General features: G+C 45.9%; 1 protein-coding gene across 1 annotated transcript; it reads left to right on the top strand.

Annotated features, from left to right (window-relative positions):
- The first annotated feature begins 2,887 nt into the window (after positions 1-2,887).
- Positions 2,888-21,804, top strand: WNT2 (Wnt family member 2). The gene is made up of 5 exons (XM_063155322.1): positions 2,888-3,659; positions 5,034-5,257; positions 8,246-8,523; positions 11,327-11,591; positions 18,768-21,804. The coding sequence occupies exons 1-5, from the start codon at positions 3,580-3,582 to the stop codon at positions 18,995-18,997; spliced, it is 1,077 nt and encodes a 358-aa protein (XP_063011392.1). The 5' UTR covers positions 2,888-3,579; the 3' UTR covers positions 18,998-21,804.
- Positions 21,805-21,836: the final 32 nt, after the last annotated feature.

Raw genomic sequence — 21,836 nt, 5'->3', positions numbered from 1 at the left:
GCTACAAATGTTGCTTTGGATCTTTATGTACAGACTACAGTTTTGATACCTGTTAGTAGGTAGCAAGGCTACAAAGCCTTGAAGGCCTAACGGGTATCTGAGCTGCAGATTTCTGCTTTTGAAGACGTGCTGTCATTTTGTTGTTCCGGAGTGGGGGGGGGGGGGAAGTGTGTAGTTGAAAATTTTAATTCCCCTATTCCAGAAATAAGAATTCTCAGGTAATGGGGCTGTTGTGAGATATGAGTTAGATATGACAATGGGGTATCACTGGCATGAAATGAATTATATCATATTAGCAGGTTTAATACCTGATCAGTTACTTCTAGTTTTTATCCTGATCCAAATGGTGTAATTTCATCTATTATAGAGCCATAGTCCCTGGAAGTGGGACTTAGAGAGATACCTCTGGGAAAGGATTTTCAGTTCTTTTAAGATGTGCTACTGGCTGTAGTATATATGGGAATATGTGTTCTACTTAAGAGTTTGGTGGGGCTTTTCTTGAAAAAAAATTCAGATGAGACTTCCATGCCTTCATCTTTCCTGAAAATAGTCTTTTTTGAATGTAGAAATACAGGTTTAACTACATTATTTTCATTACTGTATTGAAAAACCTCAGCTCGTTTCAAAAGGTGTGCAGAAAATGGGGCTTTCTGTGCTCTGGCTACTCCACTGTCACCTGTTTTGCATATGGCATGATTTCTTAACTGTATGAGAAACTGTGCACATAATACTTGGTGAAGACACCTACAGATTTCTAGATTCAGTCTTTTCTTGCAGCAAGGGAGGCCAGCAGCCTTTCCAGACTGCATCAGGAACCAGCCCTCCCTCCAGAGAGACAGTCCTCCATGAACTTCTTCAACTTGAGTCCTTTCCAGAGGCTGCAGTTCTTCACTAACTGCTCCAATGCGGGTTCCCCCCTCTCCCCCCATGGGGTGCAGTCCTTCAGGAATAGACTGCTCCACTGTGGGTCCCTGTAGGGCACAAGTCCTGCTATGACCCTGCTGTAGCATGAGCTCCCCACAGGGTCACACTCCCCTTCAACCCAGTGTGGGGTTCTCTGTGAACTGCAGGTGGATCTCTGCTTCACCATGGACCTGTGTTGGCTTCAGGAGGACAGCCTGACTCACTGTGGTCTGCCTGGGAATCTGCCCTGGCAGCTGGAGCACCTTCTCCCCCTTGTTTCTTCACTGGCCCGGGGGTCTCCACAGCTGTTCTCTCATGTTGTCTAACACACTTTGGCACAATTGCTGTTGCAGAGGGGTTTTTTTGCATCATCAAATAGTGGTCCCGTAGCTGCAACTACCATCACTGATGGGCTTGACCTTAGCCAATGGCAGGTTCGTCTTGGGGCTGGCTGACATTGGCTCTGTCAGACATGTGGGAAGCTTCTAGTGCCTTTGCACAGAAATCACCCCTGTGACCCCCTGCTACCTAAACATGGCCGTGCAAAACCAGTGTGGTTCCCCATGTTCCTTTCCAAACTTGCCTGTTTTGTCATTCTCTATAGTGAGAGTGTTGTTGTTAATAGAAATAATGGATCCAAGGTGAACTTCTGTAGGGCTGGCACAAAGTGGAGGGGTTGGAGAAAGAATCTGAATAGCAATAAAGCTGGAATGCAGATGGGGCATATGACTAATGGAGGGGAAAAAGGATATCATTGATAAGCCAGTAATGCAGTAGCCACAGGTTAAAGAAGCTCCTGTTAATACAGAAGGATGTGAGAAATTCTGAGAAGTCAGCTTTTTACTGCAAGCCCGAGAAAACTGGTAGCAGGGAGGATTGTGCCTTTCTTTGTACAGATCTAAAATACTGCTGGAATTTGCTGTCCTCAGTGGTGTTTCTCTGCCCCAGTAACTGACCCAAAGTGTATTGTAAATGTAAGAAATAAGTTGGCCAGAAGCTAAAAGTTTGAGTGTTTTTACACTGGATGCATTTTATCAAATAGATACTGAATGCTCATCTGCTGCTTTTAAGACCTGCTGGAGTTAGTAAGAGGTGCTGTAGTTGCCTTTGGGCAAGTACAGTTGTAGAAGCATTCGTGTGTCCCAAGCTTCAATTATTCTTACTCGGAAGTCTTTGCAGTCAGAAGATTTTGACATTGCAGTCGGGGGTGGTAGTTTGGTGTTGATTTCTGAGGATAGTTTGGGGTACTTCTTTCAGGTTAAGTTAGTAGTGGGTGAATGTTAGCACCTCAGAACTTCACATAATTCTGTGTTTTCAATTTTCTTTCTGAAATGGTGCCTACATCTAGTTCAATGTCTGAAATCTTGAGAAGTCGTACCGAGAAACATGGGAATGGCTGTGATATACAGCCTGAAGAACAGCTTTTAAGGGGTGCTTCCTTGCTTGCTCTTCCAGGATTTTCACCTGGAGTTAACAACTGCAGGCTTCTTTTAGTAACAAGAGCTGCGTAGTCCCTAACTCACTTAGCAACCTTGGGCATTTATTTGTCCTTTCTTCAGCTAACGAATGCTGTCTCGGAAGTGGGGCATCTCCAGATTGGTAATGAGGGTTCGTTGTTTGACATATGTGTTAACCCTGTATTTGCTGTGCAGAAATGATACGAAGTGAAAAAAGTTTCTTAATCCCTTCTTGTCTTGGCTTCCAGCCCCGGCCGCATCTCCCCTCTTTCGGGCGGGGGCCGCCCGTCGCCTCTCGGGCCGGGGAGCGGTGCGGCGGCGGTGGATTCCCCCATGCCGGGATTCAGGCGCGATGGGGCGCGGAGCCCGTCCCGGTGTCGGAGCCCGTGGGCCGGGAGTCCCCGCGGTGCGGGGCTGCGCAGGACGCCCGGGGCGGCGCCGGTGCCCGCGGGGAAGCCGGCCCGGCTTTGCGGTGCCCGTGGCGAGGGGAGGCGGCCGGGCGGTGTCCACCCTATACCGGGACTGCCCTGGTTCTCTCCTTCTCTGCTTGCACCGGATCGCGGTTCCGTTCCGTGCTCGGTGTTCGCGGTGCGCGGACCGAGCCATGAATTGCCGTCGTGCCAAACCCCGAGAGGTGCCCAGTGCTGTAACAGCCTGCCGGGGCCGCCGCCGGCTCCACAGCAGGTCGCGTAACATCTGCTGGCCGGTTTGAACTCACTGTCTGCTTGTAGGGTTATTGGAAAGCAACTGGCTCCTCGGGATTCCTTGCCTAATCAGAGGTGTTACCTCCTCCTCTTCCCCCAGTGTCTCTTGACATCATTTCATCCATCAGAGTTTCAGAGGAAAAAAAAACACCAACCAAAGCAGAACCCACCCAGTCTGAGAGCAGCCCACACCAGCCCCTCAGTTTTGCCGTGACTGCAGGGAAGAGCTGGATCGGGGCAAAGATGAAGGATGGGAGCGGGGCTGAACTCCATGTCCTAAGGGATTTGGTGCAGGGCGAGCCGAGAGGAAGCCAGAGCGGTGCACCAGCTGGCATCCCCCGTACCCCGGCAGAGGATCACTAAGCCCTCCGATCGCGCGTAAGGATGCGAAGGTGCTTTTGACCCACGGGAAAGAAGTAGCCCCCAAGCTGCGTTTGTCCCTGCTCGTCTTGGTGCTCCATGGGATTTCTTCTGCCCCCCGCAACTGACCTGATGTGGACCGAAGCGTTTCTAACATGAACTTTCTCCCTGGGATCTGGTGGTCTCTTCCCTTGATCTTGGTCTGGGCGACCCCACCAGTCACCTCCTCATGGTGGTAAGCTGTGCGATTCCAGAAATTTTTATTTGCTCTTGGGGAAGGTGGGGTCGGATTAATTGTGATTTAGGGAAGGTGGGGGAAGCCTCTCCCTCTTAGTCTCGCAGAAGCAGAGCTCGCTGCTCCCAGCTGCTCCGGTCCAGAAAGCCCGGCCTTAAAGCGAGCGGATTTAGACGGTCGCGGCACCTCCTTCCACACCCCGTCCCGGCTCTCCGACCACCTCCTCCTCCGTATAAGCACAGCGCAACTGCGGGGGCTACCCGGGGCTTTCGGCCGCGGTGCGGGGGTCCCGGCCCGGCGGGGGCAGCGGGCACCGCCCGGGGCCGCGCAGGGAGCGGGAGGAGCGCCGGGAGGCGGGAGGGGAACCCGCCCGAGGGGCGCGGGCGCGGGTTGCCGCCCGCCGCTGCTGGCAGCCGCCCATCCGCGCCCCGGCGGCGCTGGGAATTGGCTACAGCGGCGCTACTTTTTTATTATTAATTTATTTTTTCCTTCTTCCTCGCCCTCCCCCGCCCCTCCGTCCTTCACGGTCCTCGCTGAACTGCAAAGTGCCAGAGCAGGGGGCTGAGAGCCCGGCGGGCAGCGCAGGGCCCGGCTTCAAAGGATAGTTGATGTCGGCGTGGGGCGTCTCAGGCAGCTCGCTGCAAAACGCGTTAGAATGGAAACATAAACCTGCCCCTCAAACTGGGGACCCCAAACAAGCCCAGGCTGGAAAGTCTTGGTGTAGGAGAGGAGTTAAACTCCTTGTAATCCTGGGGAACACATTTAACCTTGACTCTGACTGACGCGTGTTCAAAGGCCGATTTATCAGACTGGGTATGTTTCAATAAAATGACTATCTGTGTCCTTAGTCGTATAAACGTTATTTATTGTGACGGCTTTTTGTCATGGTGTCTTCGAAATGCGACTTAACTATATATTTTTTTTGAAGTTACGGCATTAACGATTTTATGATCGTATAAAATAATGAAAACTCAAGAAAAGGACATTTTCTTCTGTTTGATCCCTTCAAAAGACACCTATAGAAGTTTGGATTTTATGAAAGGTACCTTTCGAAACGTTTCAGGACTAATAGAGACCATCTGGATACAGATGATGTAATTTAATTTTTTCAAGGTTTGTTGTTTTTTTTTAAGTACTGCACGGAGCTGCAATAGCGGGGCTTGGGGTTCTCCTGAATACTTCACGTTATTAAAAAAAACACAGGGCGGATGACTAATTGTAAAGGATTCCCACCAAAAAGGCAGAGGTAGCTGCAGCTCGGGACCCGCCAGAGGAAGGCTCTGGGGCGCTGCGGACCCCGCTTCCCTCGGGGCCGGTGCCCGGGGGTCGGCGCGGCCCCCGGTGCTGCCCTGCCCCTTCCCTTCCCTCCCGCAGGTACATGGGCGCCGTGGGCTCCTCGCGGGTGATGTGCGACAACGTGCCGGGCCTGGTGAGCCGGCAGCGGCAGCTGTGCCGGCGGCACCCCGAAGCCATGCTCTCCATCGGCCGTGGCGTGGCCGCCTGGACGGCCGAGTGCCAGCACCAGTTCCGCCGGCACCGCTGGGACTGCAACGCGCTGGAGCGGGGGCAGCGCCTGCTCGGCCGCGTCCTGCTGCGCAGTGAGTGCCGGGCCCGCCGCGCCGAGGGAGGGGCTGCCCGGGCTTGGGTGGGGCCTGCAGCCCGCAGCCCGAGGGTAAAAGGGGCTGTGGAGAGTCAGCGTGAGGGTACCAGTGTTCCTCATAAGGGTAACGGGGCTGCTTTGGGGCTGACACCTCCTGGGCAGTTTGCGGGAATGATGAGAAGCGGTGGCCATCCTCCTGTATCCTTCATCCTTAGCAAGGGTGAAGCTTGGTTTTACGTTTCAGGAGGAAAGGAAGAGGACATGCAAAGTTATTTTAGGGTCCCACAGACAGCAGAACAGCATATATGATAACACGAAGGTCCATATTTCTTAAAAACCTGTATCAAATCAGGGAGACAATGTGGGGTTTTGGCATATTAGGAGCTAGTTCTGCAGCTCCCAACTTCTCTTTTTTCTTTTTTTTTTTTTCTTTTTTTTTTTTTTTTTTGTGGTGTAAATTGGATTTCAAACCCATATATTAAGGCCTACAGGGAAATTGAGGCAGCAGAATGTGGCAGCAGGATAGAACACTTTCCATCACACCCAGCCTCAGGGTACCAGCACTCAGGATGGGGCCTGCTGAGAGGGCAGCTCAAGTGCAAACAGAGACCATTGTGTTGGGATGGCAGGAGACAATTCCCCCTGCGGGCCGGTTCCCGCTGGGGCATTTCTCCGGGGAAGGGCAGCCCCAGGGTGCAGTCGGTGCCTCCAGGGCTGTGCTGACTGCGGGGTGAGCCCATGCTGGGGCTGCACTGCCCTCCAGGCACTGCGGCATTTCAGGTCAGGCTCCGGGAGAGAGGGAGGCAGGGCACACATCTGATAGAGGTGAGCCGGGCTTGTGCAGACCCCAAGCAACTGAGGGAGCAACATTGTGCTTCCCGCCCTAAGGGAGCATCGTTAAGCAGGGAGTTGCTGTCACCTAAAGGTCGGAGTAAGGCATCTAGTGAGTCTTCAAATCTCAGATGTGGCCCTTTTTGACCCTAAGAAATGGCTGGGATTTGTTACTGTGTCAGAATGTCCTTACCCGAGGGATAAACCTGCTGAGATTGTTAGTGCCTGTAGCTCTTGTCGCCAAGTGCCACACCCTATGCACATGGTCCTCCTTGGTGTGCAGCCAGTGCGCTGACCCTGCCCTGGCACTCGTGTCCCTGGAATGTGCCCTGCGTCATTCTCAGCAGTGAGCAGCCTGGCACCTGCAAGGAGGGGAGTAGGAAAGTACTCTGGGACCATTGCCCCGCTGGCAGGGACAGAGAGGAGGATGGCAGACACTGACCCAGGCAGGGGGATTTTCTCTCCATGCTCGGTTCTGCTGCTGGTGAGCCATTGGTTCCTGTAACCAGCTTCATGCTCCCTTAGCAATTATTTGTGAGTAACCAGTAACGTCACCCATAGGCTGAAGTTTTCAGTGAGGTTTGTCTGATATTCAGGAAAACATGTCTGGCAGAACATAGCCTAATAATGATGAGGCTATTTAATAAAAAAAGTAAAAATGCAGTTTTTCCAAAAGTGAAGCTTTCACTGTTGGCTCATGTGAGAGAATGACAGCATCAGGCTTCTGAGCTCTGCACTGAGCCTGATCAGGCTGTGATTGCCATGGAAATGTAGCTTGATAGTGCTCTAATAAAATTGATTAGTTCAATAAGCTCAAATAAACCTCTCCTCTTCCAACAATATCAAGTGTTTCTTTTTAATTAACACTTTGCAAGTTTTCAATATTTCTGAATAAGTTTTCTCAGAAATACGTCTTCAAAAGAAGATTTCTAAGATTTCTTGTGATTTCTAACAAGCCGTGGCAACTCCTGCCTGATTTTGAAGGCAGTGTAGGGAAGGCATGGTTTGCCCAGTTGCCATTTGCAAAAGACTTGCACAGCATGTGGAACTTGAGGGCCCATTTGTAAGTTGAACATACTGGTGCTATTGCAACTGAAATACTAAATATTAAATTCTATGGTGTAATTCTGCCTCTACAAAAAAGTCACTGTTAACATTTGTCTTTGGGATACTCTTTTACTGTACTAACATTACTTAAGGCTTACAAGCCCTGCAAAGAGGTCTTTCTCACTGCAAGCTGTCTTAGATATTACACAAAAAAATCTACTTGTTCTTTCTATGCTAAAAACTTTAAAAGTAGGAAAATATTCCATTGCCATAAATAGATTTGTGGCATTGTAATGTAGCTCTGTATTGTAAACTACTGCATCTTAAAATAAAAGCAATTATTACATTGAAATATGTCTCTAATTGCCTATGAGTAGATATAGTCTAGAAATCCAGATAATCTTTGGTATACTAAAGTATCTTGGTTAGGAGATGGGAAAGCTGCCAGAGCAGCTGGCATGAAGAAGTCACAGCTGCCAGACCAAATCCTGCCTCAAGCATGACACAAGTGGTGCCATTGATTTAATGGAACTTATTTGTGTGAATTACAGTTTTGGGCTTGATTCTAGGCAGAAGACATAATATTAACTTACTTTTTAGAAAATAACACCCAAGTTCTCTCCCTAGCATGATTTAAACAGGAAAGTCTATTCCAAGAGCTTTAGGAGAGGAAAATCTAGCTTCAAGAGTTACTTGCAGTATTTTGCAATATGCATGTTGTTTTAGTGTCCCTATTTAATAATTTCTTAAACTTATCTCTCACATAGCACTTCATATATTCTTCTAAATTCGTGAAACATGATAGGAATACCAGCTGTCCTATTCACATATCTGTACAAAACAACTGATCCATGAAAGTGTATGAATCAATATCAAAAGAAAATGTTTAATGTTTTCCAGCTCTAACACTATATTGATGAGCTTTTACCAGGGAGGGGTCCAAGCTTAAGCCATGACTAATTCTGGCTCCAGGGAATGTGTATTTGTGTGATTTCAGCCTAGTTTATCTTTTGCTCTGCAAAAAAGTCCAGTCTAACTGTCTTAGATACAGGACAGCCACTCAAAGTAGCTACCCCAATGATATTTAAAGTGACTTTTTTTGTTTCAGGTAGTCGAGAATCTGCTTTTGTACACGCCATCTCCTCTGCTGGAGTTGTTTTTGCCATCACCAGGGCATGTAGCCAAGGGGAGCTGAAATCCTGCTCTTGTGATCCCAAGAAGAAAGGCTCTGCCAAGGACAGCAAGGGCCATTTTGACTGGGGTGGCTGCAGTGATAACATTGACTATGGCATTAAATTTGCCAGAGCCTTTGTGGATGCCAAAGAACGGAAAGGAAAAGATGCCAGGGCACTGATGAACCTTCACAACAACAGAGCTGGAAGGAAGGTGGGTGTCCATGCAATAGATGCCTAGAGATGGTCTTGGCCAGCTCTGTTGTGTCTGGGGCAGTTAATGCTTGGCCCTTGTTGTCTGGTCTCAGCAGTTATGGAGAAATACAGGAAGAGCAGGAGCCTGAGCTGCTGTTTCTATCTTCCTTGGAGGTTCAGTGTGACAGAGATGTACAAACAGACTGAATTCAACTGCCTAGCAGTACTCCTGTTGGAGTCACTTCTGTCACTCCTTGTGTGGGAAGTTAAGCAGGAGTCTAAGCTCAGGATCAGTTTGGATGGAGGGTTTATTTTGAGCTTAGGTCTTATGTAAGCAGGAGTTTTATTTTTTCATTGATACAGAATACAAATTCCTAAGAGAGGCTGAAGATCACACTGAAGAACAGGCTTGACAAAGAGCAAATTCAAAATAACTCTAGAGAAAAAACCCCATTCTATCAATTTCTGTATGTATATGGTAAACTTCATCACAAAGTGAGCAGAGATTTTTTAAAGAAAAAAAATCCAAAATGCACATCCCTCCAAAAGGCAATGGCCTTGGAGCATGACCTGCAACCCCTTTCCTAAACATTGTATGAAAATAGCATTCCTGAATTTCAGCTAAAAAAGTCTTTACCTTCACTTTGAAGGTGAGTAGGAGGAGTAGTTGCCAGGTGTATTGCCCACCTCTGGTGCAAGGGCTGAGGAATAGCTGCACTAATTTTTGTGGTGGTAGCTATAAAAAGAATGGTGCATGAAACTGGAATATGCTGTTTCATTTTAAAAAACATGTTAAAAATGTGCTGCTCCCATGACATCTGAAATAAAGAAAAACAGAAAAAAACATTTTATTGTGCTAGACCAAGCACATCTGGAATTATTTGTAGAGATTTTATGTCTTATCTTTATGTATATTTAATACATAAAATCTTCCTTAATGTATATTTAATAGGAATTAAGTTGTTTGTATTCTGATCTTTTTTTGTACTGCAAGTAGATGTTTTCCCTGAAAAATTTTTATTCTTCAGCATCTTCCCTCCACCTGCCTATTGCCAGCAGGTGTAATTAATATGTAATGTAGGCAGATGAGGCTATTCAGATCAGTGATAGGCACATGCAGTACTGTGGTCATGTTTCTGCTACTGTCCAAAAGAGGCTGAAGTCTACAACACAAAGATTTTTGTAGGGTTGAATAAGTTCCATGATGGGAAGTTTTAAAAATACTTCTGCCAAATACTAAGGTAGTACTGGTAAGGTAGATTCTTAGAAAAAGATAAAGAAATTTTAATAAATATATTCAATTTAAAATAATGAATATGTTCTCATATGCTCTAGGACCTGCTTTATGGACAGAGACATTGTTTTGTATTCACAGTACAGTAGTGTAGGTTTAGCTTTGCAGGGATCTCACCACCTCAGCTGCCCCACAAGGGTGGGATTTTGACCTGGGTAAGACCATCTGTGCCCTTGGCTTCTTCTTGCCCCCAAAAGGGGTGTTGATATATCCCTCTTAAAACTATTCCAAAAACTATTCCAACTGTGCTAATGAAAAAATAAATAGAACAAGTATTTTTAATATTCCCATATGAATCATAGAACATAATATGCTGTATATCAGTATAGGAACATTGCTCACAAAAAAGAGATCATATTCCTATGTGCTTCTTACACTATTCCAGAAAGTTGTTTTAAACATACAAGTAGTTTAATTGATTTCTGCTCAGATAATTAAAACCAAGCATCTGCTTAAATCCCAGATCTGTGATATGGCAATGAAATGGGGCTGTGGGAATGCCAGTGACTTCTTTGAAGTATTCATATCATTTACAAGTTGGAAAGAAAATTGAACATCCTTTGGTTTTATAATACATTCTCACTTTATTACTAAGTACTTGACTGAAAAAGGCTGCCCCCCTATGCATCAGTCTGACTTCTAATCATGGAGCTTTCCTCTCTCTTACCTTCCTCCTATGATGACATTCCTCTTGTACAAACTCTAAAAAGTTCATATTTCATGAACCCTTAAGGCATAATATTTATAGATCAAATATCCATATCTACATAATTAGGAATGAATTATTTACTGTCTGTGAACCCATCTGTTGTTCTCCAACATCATACAGATAGCTTAAATGTCTGAGATGAAGCTGAAATGGCTTTAATACTATCCAGATGTTAAATTAATGATAAGGGTGATCTCTCCAGTGCAAACTAATGAAGATATTATCCTAAAATGTTGGTTAAAGTCTGTATAAGTATTTTAAGTATACTGTATTTTAAGATTCTGCATAGGTCTGATGCCTAGCACAGGTACAATGCTTTACAGTCTTTTAAAAATAATTTATATATGAATTTCTGGGCAATATTTGAAATGCTGCTCAGGGTAAAGAGCAACTTTATGGAGATGAGCTGGAGAGGGTCAGAGTGGTCAGCATGGTGATGCTGCAGCTGAGCTGAAACAATGGGGAAAGGGGGCACCTTCACCTCCCAAGGCGCTCAGTGATTGTGGCCATTTCTGACTGTTTGCTCCTGTCCAGTCTGTGTCCTGGCACTATAGACCCCGGCGATCCTTGGGCTGACTGGCAGGAGCAGGAAGGCAAGCCCAGCAGGAGGATTGTGTGCACGCTGAGTCCCGCAGCCAGAGCAGAGCAGCCACTGGGGATGACTTGATGCTACCAGTGGGTGTCACTACAGACCGTAATTTGGAGCCCCATCGCTGGCCTGGCACTACAGGACAGCTGGAAAAGGGCTGAGAAGCAATTAATTAATTCCACTTTGTTTTACCTGTGTATATTTATAGTTACCTGTGCATTTCCAAACAGGCTGTGAAGCGGTTTTTGAAACAGGAGTGCAAATGTCACGGTGTGAGTGGATCCTGCACTCTAAGGACCTGCTGGCTGGCCATGGCAGACTTCAGGAGAACAGGAGATTACCTGTGGAAGAAATACAATGGAGCAATTCAGGTGGTCATGAATCAAGATGGCACAGGTTTCACTGTGGCTAATAAGAAATTTAAGAAGCCAACTAAGAATGACCTGGTATACTTTGAAAGCTCTCCAGACTACTGTATCAGGGACAGGGATGTAGGTAAGCCACTATCATTACATGTGAATGCCTTTATTTAAGACATTTGTCCTTCAAAGGTCAAAAATTTTAATTTTATCAAATGTGTGTGTGCATATACATACACATACATACATTATATACACACACACACACACACACACACATATATATATATATATATATATATATATATATATATAAAATAAATCCATGCATGTAACCAGCAGGAAACAGGAAAGAAGATGTTTTGGAAGGACTCACTACAAGAACAACAGTTCCTTGATGTCCCTAGGTGTACAGCAGGCAGTTGTTCTAATATAACTCAGCAGTTTCTGCCAGATGCTGTGGAGCCCTGGAGATGCTGTATGGCAAAGCTGCTTTCAGTACAAGTTTGAGTTGTGCTCGGGAGGCAGGTCCATACTGGGCACAGCTGCCCTCACTCTTGTGCAGCACAGCTCACTCCAGAGCTGCCCCAGGTCCTGTTGATGCCAGCTGCTGTTGCATTGCTTCCTTTCCACGTTGTTGTGCTAGCACTGCAGTGCCCTCCTTTATCTGCACAGCTCCCTGTGACTGTGGAGCCCAGCTGCAGCCCAGCCTGTCCCCATCTGATGTGGGAGGCACAGCCTGTGACAATCCAGCCCTGCCTGCACCAGTCAGGGCAGCTGTGGGTAACGGGGGTGAGGCAGCTGAGGCTGTGCAGGTGGATGGAAGAGCAGAGCTGGGTGGGACACAGCAGGCTTGGCTGAGTGACACAGCTGTTTATTATGAGGCAGTGTTGGCTCTGTCCATGACAACCATCACATTTTCTGGAGAGTTGTGCCAGCCCTGAAGAGATAAAGTATTGGTGCTGCTGTTAGCATTGGATTTTCCTGCTTCAGAGGTTCAATAGAGACACACTTAGCAGTGTTACAGAATTCAAGGCACTGCCAAGCACAGGAAACTGCTAACAGCTCTTGACCCATGCACAGTATTATCTGATATGGCAATTAAAAACTAGCAGCTAGAAAACCAGAAATTTGGAAAAGATAGGCAGACTGAGTAATGTATGAGAGAAGTTGTGGAACTAATTAATAGGTTGTATAACGGGCCAGATTGCAACCCAAATGACAAATCTGTAAGTATCTGGATAGCAATGCAGCTCAACTCTTTTTGGCACTGCTGCATGTTTACAATCCAAGTTTGCTTGGAATAAACATTGCAAAACAGCTGTACTTAAATAAGAACAATATGTGAATTGCTGGTCATGTACTATTGACTTCAGTGAATGTAGAATTTCATCCAGTACAATTACATTGGACAGTGTTTCTGGTTAGTTGAGTTGTCAGCATAATTTTAAATGTTATTTATTATTTTGGCAGGTGATGTTTATTACCTGCATGAGCACATACCATTCCTTGAATAGTGGCTGATACTGTAAAGTCTAATCCAAGTGAATAAATGGACATATTGTGGCATCATGCAGAGATAACTTTGCAGACTAGGATTTTTTTTCAAAACATTTATCTCTTGGTGTTGCTTCATTCATTGTAAAAAACATTATTTTTTCCCCTGCTAGAAGAACTTGTACACTACCCAATTCTATGTCAAAAAGGCATTTAATCATCTCTTTGTACTAAGGCTAATCTCATCTATCAGTCTTGTTATTGTGGAGGAGAGTGGGCATTTTTCACCACCGTGTATTATGTGTGTTTGCCAGACACTGACAAGCCTGCCCAGAGATGGCAAAGTCTGATATATTTTTTTGGCTCAGCTCAATATAAGCTGCAGCTGAGGTGGTGTTTTTTTGCTGCTCAGAATTCAGAGAATGTGGTTGCTTGGAAGAGCATATTTTTAGAAAAATGCAGTAAACCTTTGTTGGTATGTGGGATGCCCTGCTGCTTGCATGGAGCAAAGAAAGAACCACACAAACAAAACCTGATCTGACTTTTAGGGAGATGATTTTGGCAGCTGCACCACATTTTTTTGGTTTGCCCTGTTGAGCAGTGCAAAGTGCCAGTCTTGTTAATTGACTGCAAATTAAATGAGATTATGGAAGTCAGAGTTTGGAAATAGGTGGAGAGCATCTCAGTGTCAGCTGAATCTAATGCCACAATGTTTTAGTATAGTATGTCATTCAATACAGTTCTGCCTGTCATTCTCCAGGGAATTCAAGTGATTTAGGGTTTCATGAAAAAAAATTATCTGGAGGCTGATTAGTGTTGGAGCTGAATGAAGGATTCACAGAGAAAACCTTATGAAGCCTCATGACTTGACCAGGAGACAACTTCACAAACTAAAATGTCCAAGCCAGTGTGCTCTGTGGCTTCATTGTGCTAACACATAGGAACCAGAGAGTTAAAAGTGCTCAAGGATTCTGCCATCAGCAGCACACCCAGGAAAAATGCAGATACCTTCTCTCCCCCACTGCAGCTTCCACCCTGGCTCTGGCATTCTGTCTGAGGGGGCAGCTGGACATGCATACATAGAACACCCCAAAATGTAGTTTGTTGGGGTTTTATTTTGTTGTTTTTTGCGAGGTTTTTTTTTGTTTGTTTGTTTGGGGGTTTTTTGTTTGTTTTTTTTGGTTTTTTTCCTAGGAAGGAAAAGAGGAATAATTGATTTCAGGAGGGGTATAATATGGGAAATCACTAATAGTAACTCAATGGCAAGGTAATCTAATAACCTGACCACCTCTTTCCTTGCCTTAAGATTCCACAAAGGACCAAATGAAGATTTTTCAGAAGTGTTCAGAATTCATTTAACCCTGCACACATAACTCTCCTGAAATGATTTTTACTCAAAATTTCATACTCAAAATTTGATAGAAACAGAGATAGAACATCCCAGAGAGCTTTTAAAAGTCATCCTAGGTAAACTGTTGTTTTTATCCACACACGGCCATCTCTTCAGTGCTGGCTTGGGAAATCCCAGCCCCTCCAGACAGATCTGCCTCCAGAGAGAACTGCCTGTTCTCTCCAGCCCTAATCTACTGGGTGTTGTCTATAAGATCCAGTAGCTCTCCAGAGCTACTTTTCTGTGAACATTTCCTTCAATTGTTTGTTCCCCAAGAATACTTGTAAGAAAACTATCATTGGGAATTTAACTGGTTTTGCACCTTTTTTTGGCTTTTGTTTGTATACATGTGTGTGTTTGTGGGAAAGTCTAATAATGGATGTTATTGCTTTACACCAGATTTTAATAAATAGAAGTAGAAGGAAAAAGCTCTCATTATGTACTAATAAATACATTTTAGGGCTTTAGGGATGGAAAGAAAATATTTTTCAACATAACACATGTTGATTTCCAAAAATAACTGTGCAAACTGAGAAGAAAGAACTTGATGTACAGGCTGCGAAGTTGGCAGTATAAAAAGCTGTGGATGTTTTGGCAGGTAAAATGTGTGTAGGCATGGCAGTTCCAATATTTGAAATAAAAACAAAGAGATTGTACAAAAGCTTTTTACAAGTTAGAACCTACTCCTCCTGCCTCATAAGTGATGAGGAGGTGCATTGCAGGTAGCAGGCAGAAAACTCTGCCTTATTTTGTGCAGTGTCTTCTGCTGCCTTCATCACTCAGGCCTGCCAAGGAGCTCAGTAATTTGTCTGACTCCTCACTGCTGGTTGTTGTTCTTTTTCCTTCTCACTAGAGAAGCTGCAGAGATTCTGAAGATGCTGTTTTAACCTTAAAAAGGTTGGTTTTGCTCAAAAACTAAGCCTTTGTATGAGCTTGTTTTCACTTTTGTCACAATCTGTGACAATTAAGTCCCCTGTTGTGGTCATTGTAGTAAATGTTGATGTTTTGTGGTCAGCATCAGATGATACCAGTTTCTGACTGTCTGTTAGTGGCTGAAATAATTTTGGTTTTGAAGCTGGTGGCAAAACTCCTGTTGAAAGCAGTGGGTGCGTCCTGCTTAGGTTGTGCTTTAGTGCTGTGTGATTTCCCCTTACATCTGGAAATAAGAACACTGAACTTGGAAACTAACTTGTGCCTCAGCTGAGGAATGTGGTCAAACCTTTCTGGGCAGCTCCTGGTGGATGTGGGGGAATAGGGGGTCTTCCTTCACTTCCAGCAGCCAAATGACATGACTCCACTCTGTTCCTGGCTGGGAGCTGTGCTGAGGTGGAGGGCAGCTTTGCTTTTTCACTGGTGTGAATTCCTGATACAGAATGTTAATCATCTGGGTCACAAGCTTGGCCTTTGTAATGTTTTTTTGGTCTGAACAGAGAGAGCAGGACAAGTGCTTTTAAAAGTTGTTCACAGAATCAATTAGGTTGGGAAAGACCTCTGAGATCATCACATCCAACCTTTGAGCAAACACCACCATGTCAACTAGATCATGCACTAAGTGCCACACCAAGTCTTTCCTTAAACATCTCCAGGGCCAATGATTCCACCCCCTTCCTGGCAATTCCATTGCAATGTCTAATAACCCTTTCTGTGAATGTGGCTGTATTTGCACAGTCTGGGATGTGATAGATATTGCTGTGGGCTGACACAAACAGCAGAACTTACATTCAGGTATCCCAGCTGTTTGCTCAGCATCATGGATGGAGGAGAGTGGGATGGCTGGGAAGCAGGATCTGGCTTTTCTTCTGCCACAGGCTTCCTGCGGGGCCATAGATGCATCACGTAGTTCTGCATCCCCCTGACTCCTCAGCTTGCCTAGACTGGGGGTACTGGAGGCCACTGGAAGTTTCTCTTCCCCCATCATGGAGTGATTCCTGAAAAACAGATCTGGGAGAGGCCTCTTGGCATCACTGCCATGCCTGCTCTGCCAGTTCCCCTGGTGCTGGCTCTGCAGGGAGAGCTGCATGGCTGAGGGATTTCTGGGAGTCGTGTGTGCCCATGTGGGTCCCTGCTGGGGCCACCTCTCCTCCCCTCCTGCAGGGGATCCAGGTGCCAGCACTGGCTGTAGGGACAGTAGCCAGGAGCAGGAGCTGCTGTTGGTTTCCTGGTGCAGGGTGTGCCTCAGGCACCACATGGCTGCTTGTTACAGCCAGCTGAGGTGCTCTCCCAGATATCTGAGGTTTACTTTAATGTGCTGTTCAGCCATCTCCCCAAGGATGTTATGCAGAGCATTGGTCCATAGGCAGCAGCATGAACATGCTCAGACCCCAGGGAGGTTTGGGATTGCTCAGGCTGCAGGTGCAGGAGCCTGCTTCTGCCTCCATTCAGTGTGCTTTCTCTTCCCCTGCCTGTTCCCTCTGGGATGGCTCAGCCTGTGTCTGCTGGCTGGGGCAGCAGCAGCACCTTTGCAGCTCAGGAGCCCTGTGCAGGGCCAGGCTCAGCAGCTGGGAGCAGCTCTGGGATGGGCCCTGGGCCAGCATCATGGGCCAGCAGCACCTTTGCAGCTCAGGAGCCCTGTGCAGGGCCAGGCTCAGCAGCTGGGAGCAGCTCTGGGCTGGGCCCTGGGCCCCTGTGCTGAGCCTGGGCTGGTGGGCAGGAACGCCCTTCTGCTCTGCCTGCAGCAGACATGAACCAGCCCTTCCATGGTGATGCTCTCCAGGTGCATACCTCTACCCAATGCATATTTAAATATTTAAATAAGTACAGGAATCTAGGCCATGGGAGGGAAGCTGAGATGTGTTCTAGGGGCTAAAGCACTTCTCCAGGACAGCAGTTGAAGACTGTCCTAAGTTTGATAGAAAAAGAGGAAAATTTGCACCCCCATGGCTGAGAGGCTGGATCATGTGTTGGTCCCATGAAAAAACACAGTTTGAGAAGGTGACTTTGGTCCAGTTCCTGAGACCCCTCATTGCATTACTCATTTGGGGTCAGCCCCCATATAACATGAAGTCTTCCTGATGCTGGGGGGGCAGCAAGGAGTGGAGAAACAGTAAAGACTTGTAGGTTATAAAGTGCTTTGAGACATCAGCATCACTGCATACAACCATAAATTCACCACAGGGGAGAAAAAACTAAAATTGGAATTTATTAAACCTAAATTATTAATAATTACAATTTAACTGCAGTTTACATTTTATTAATTGAGATTGGTTTGCTATCCTGGCTTATGCAAATTTTAATTAATGTTTGCATGTATTAGTTCTCCTTAAGAAGGTAAATTGTTCATGTTTGGTGTGAGCCTGCAAATACGCTTTGTAAAATAATTCCAGTTAATTTACTGACCACAGCCATTACTTAGGGAGTATTGCCTTGCCCAGGAAGAGAATGGAGTTGTAATCAGGTCTATGGAAAATGTCAGAAGAATGTAAATTTTTTGCATTTGATTCTTAATAACAATACATAGGAAATTAAGTGAGGCAATTAATTTTTATGAAGTTTTCGGTTTGGTGGTAATAACCTGTCAGCAGCTGTGATATTGATCCTAAAATGTACCCTAAAATCAGTTTGTGTTAGATGAGCAGTGGCTGCTGTGTGGTACAGTCACTGTTCAGACTCAGACATGCCTTACAGAGCCATTTTGTGCCATATAAGCACAGGCATTTCAGCCACTTTTCCTGAGTGCTTGAAGAACATGACAAGGTGTGGTATGGTTCCTCTCCCCCTTTCTGTCCACAGCAGGCTATAGTTTAGTTTCTTCTAATCTTGTCAAGAAAGGGGAGAAGAACCCTTGGTGTTAACCCACAGGGATGAGAAGCACAGAGAGCAGCAACTCTTCAGCTGCCACCTCGTCTGGTGGAATGAGACTGTGGGTGCACACAGCAGCGATGCCAAATGCCCAGGGTGCTTCTGCTCTTACTTGTGCAAGACTTTCAATCACAGGCAGCACAGTTACTCTACCCATTGAGTCCCTTGCAGCCACCAGCTTCTGTGGTCTTCTCTCCCAGCCCTCTCCTGCACACCCAGAGCTCCTCAGCAAAGCCCATGAGATCCTGAGCACCATGAAGATGCTCCACCTGGGCATTCCATTTCAGACAGTCCTGGGGGACTGGGTGCAGGGCTGCCTTGGGAAGGGTGTCTGCTCCCTGGAGGGGAAGAAAGTTCCAGGGAAAGATGAAGCAAAACATGATGATATCAATCAGGCAGACCCTTAAAGCATTTTATCTGTTTTCTTCGTCCTCATCTCCAGGCCTGATTCCTAGGGGAAATATGGGAGCAACTTTAGCTTTATAGGCATTTTCCTGGCTTGATATTGAATCCTGGGTGATGTGATCCTAAAGGATCGAATACATGACAAATTATGTCTCTCATACCCGTTTTCAAATGCATTTCCTTATAATCTGCCTGCTGACTTTGGCTGGGTTCCCTCTGCAGGCTCCCTCGGGACAGCTGGTCGGGTGTGCAACCAGACGTCGCGTGGCATGGACAGCTGTGAGGTGATGTGCTGCGGGAGGGGCTACGACACCGCCCGCGTCAGCAGGGTGACCAAGTGCGAGTGCAAGTTCCACTGGTGCTGCGCCGTGCGCTGCCAGGACTGCCTGGAGGTGGTGGACATTCACACCTGCAAGGCGCCAAAGAGCCCTGCCTGGATGGCCCGGACATGACCCACAGGCTGCTGGGGCTGGGGACCACAGCCTGGCCATTCCTGCTCCGTGCTGGGGACCACAGCCTGGCCATTCCTGCTCCGTGCTGGGGACCACAGCCTGGCCATTCCTGGTCTGCGCTGGGGACCACAGCTGTGCCCTTCCTGCTCCGTGCTGGGGATCACAGCCTGTTCCCTTCCTGCTCCGTGCTGGGGATCACAGCCTGTTCCCTTCCTGCTCCGTGCTGGGGATCACAGCCTGTTCCCTTCCTGCTCCGTGCTGGGGACCACAGCTGTGCCCTTCCTGCTCCGTGCTGGGGACCACAGCCTGGCCATTCCTGCTCTATGCTGGGGACCACAGCTGTGCCATTCCTGCTCTGTGCTGGGGACCACAGCCTGTGCCCTTCCTGGTCCATGCTGGGGACCACAGCTGTGCCCTTCCTGGTCCATGCAGGGAATGCATCAGAGATCTTTTTCAGTTCTATGCCTTGTTTGCCTTTGTTGTTCATTGCAGAGATGCTGCTGAAAAATTGATATGAACCCTGCAGCATTTACTTTGCATTTCTGCACAACAGTGTTGCTGCAGAGTTGTCTCTGCATAAACTGATGCAGCTCTGGAAGGATGTACTTATGCTAAGACTCTTCCAACCACTGTGTAACTCTCCCCCAGAACCCTTGTGGCAATTCATTCCTGCCATCAGGAACACAAGAAGATACAAAATATGGCACTTTTACAAGATCACCACCACCAACTGCATGGGCTGGGCTTGTTCAAGCATCTTCTGAAGGATCTTGGGCACGTCACGGTTGAGCCCTGGATACTGAATGGCTCAGGAGTTTGAGCACTGGTTGGTAATTTCCCCCTGAAAGAAAATTCATGGCCAGATTGGTGAAGAACTTTACTGGAAGGGTGTTTGTTTTTGTTCATCCCTGGACTGGAGTTTCCAGCAAGGTGGCCACCTGAGGCCATCCTGGCCACCTTTAGCACACTGTGGCTTCCTGTGGGGCAGGAATTGGCCCATGGCCTAAAACAAAGGAAATTGCAGGAGATTTCAGCCACAACACTTTGAACTAGTACAGTCAAACCAAATGTCTTAGTTACATGTTTGTGAAAACTTGCCTTAAAAGCTTCTAAAAATAATTAATATTAACTGCTGAGGACTTTTTTTCTGACCTGAAGGACTGAAGAGAATGGTTTTTCACCCTAGTGAAAGCTGGATACAGGACACTCAACTACCTAAGGATAAGGTTTCCTCTTTTTCACATACACAATAGTGGAAAGATGCTTGCCAACAGTGATGGAGAAGGAAATGCCTTGCCTCAGTAATGACTTGGATTCTAAAGAACTTATCAGCTTCTATGTTCTTTTACAGTTAATAGATCTATTAAATGTGCTCAAACTGATACTTTCCACTCAGATGGGGACATCCAAATTAGATTTTTTTTTCTGCATATTTTCTGCAAAACTGCATATCTATGATTTGGAGTGTATTGGCTTGTAATGGAGGCAGTTTCAGGTTGTGCCAGGTCAATCTGCTGGGCTGGGATCAGCACAAAACAACAAGTTGCTGTAAAAATGTGCAGGCATATGAGGCCCAGAAATTGCAGCCTTGTTGGAGAGGAACTGGGTCAGAGAGGGACCAGCTGCCTCTCCTCAGGGCAGAGATCAGCAGCATGAACTAAGAGAAAAATGGATTCTGTGCCAGTAAGGATAATAAGGCTCTGATAAAGCACCCATGAAGAGTAGAGATAGGCAAGGTAATGAAAAGATAACATAGGAAAAGGGGGTTGAATAAGTTATAGAACACACTGTAGATGAAAGTACAATTTCCATATGAAAATGAAATAGACTGAAGAACCCTAGCAGGTACAAACAGTGCAGGAAAAAGTAATATCCAAGTAGCTAACCAAGGCAATAAAGGGAATACTCTGGGTATGTTTTGCTTTTGGAACTTTCTTGAAAGACTGTTTAAAAAGAAGGGGGTTTGACATTAAGTGGTCTTGAGGGAGCAGTCATTTACATCTGCAAGGTTTTCAAAAAAATTTGTATCATTAAAATGGGTAATTCATCTCCAGAAGGCACAGCTGGTGTTAAAAGATTAGGAGGCTCCAGAAAGTTCTTTATTGGGACAATAAGATAAGGTTTCAGTTACTGTGTGTGGAAATGATCATGGCTAGAGGTACCAATACTCACACTTCTGTCTGTAAACCAACTGCTGGTGGGAACAGCCGTGCCCTCGTGTCCGTGCGCGTGCAGTGGATGTGTGAGATGTATGAGATGTATATGTGTACCCATGGGCAGCTCAGGGGTTACACTGCTGGCCTCTTCGTTGCTGCCAATTCTGGCTCTGGCCTGGATAAGGAAAATTTCATACATAATTGTATTTAAAGGTGAGCTCCAAGGAGAATTTTTATTGGGATTTCACTGTGAAATTAAATCCACATGTAGTTGTAGCCTCAGCAATATCGTACTTTAAGCCTTAAAGAATTTAAAAGCAGTATAATAATTTTTAACCTTTTAGAGCCATTTCTTTTTTTAAGATTTTAGGAGCCTGAGTAGTCTAAAAGATTATCTATTTAATAAAGCTGAAAGTATTTCAATGTTCTGGAAAAAAGAAAATAGGCTCATTCTTACAAGAGAATTGTTATAGGTAGTCAAATGAAGGATAATGAAATCAGATCTCTTCTTAAATCTGTTATTTGTTTAATATTCCAGATTATCAACTCACCTGAATTCTGCAGTTCCAGATAAAGTGTTTTAGAATCACTGTGTAAGTGTTTTACAATCACTGTGTTAAAAGTGTATTAGCTTTTATTCCCCAGCCTGGTCCTCCTCCCTTAAGGAACATCTTCCTGTTCCA

This window comes from Melospiza melodia, chromosome 4 (genome assembly GCF_035770615.1).
Source record: "Melospiza melodia melodia isolate bMelMel2 chromosome 4, bMelMel2.pri, whole genome shotgun sequence".
NCBI lineage: Eukaryota > Metazoa > Chordata > Aves > Passeriformes > Passerellidae > Melospiza > Melospiza melodia.
Note: the sequence above shows the minus strand (reverse complement) of the source record. Positions and strands in the feature narration are given on the sequence as shown.

Bases quoted from the DNA above. Each gene is read 5' to 3' on its own strand.
- WNT2 (XM_063155322.1), top strand. From the start codon at position 3,580: ATGAACTTTCTCCCTGGGATCTGGTGGTCTCTTCCCTTGATCTTGGTC. The intron at 3,660-5,033 runs GTAAGCTGTGCG...TCCCTCCCGCAG, and splicing joins CCAGTCACCTCCTCATGGTG to GTACATGGGCGCCGTGGGCT. The intron at 5,258-8,245 runs GTGAGTGCCGGG...TTTTTGTTTCAG, and splicing joins CGGCCGCGTCCTGCTGCGCA to GTAGTCGAGAATCTGCTTTT.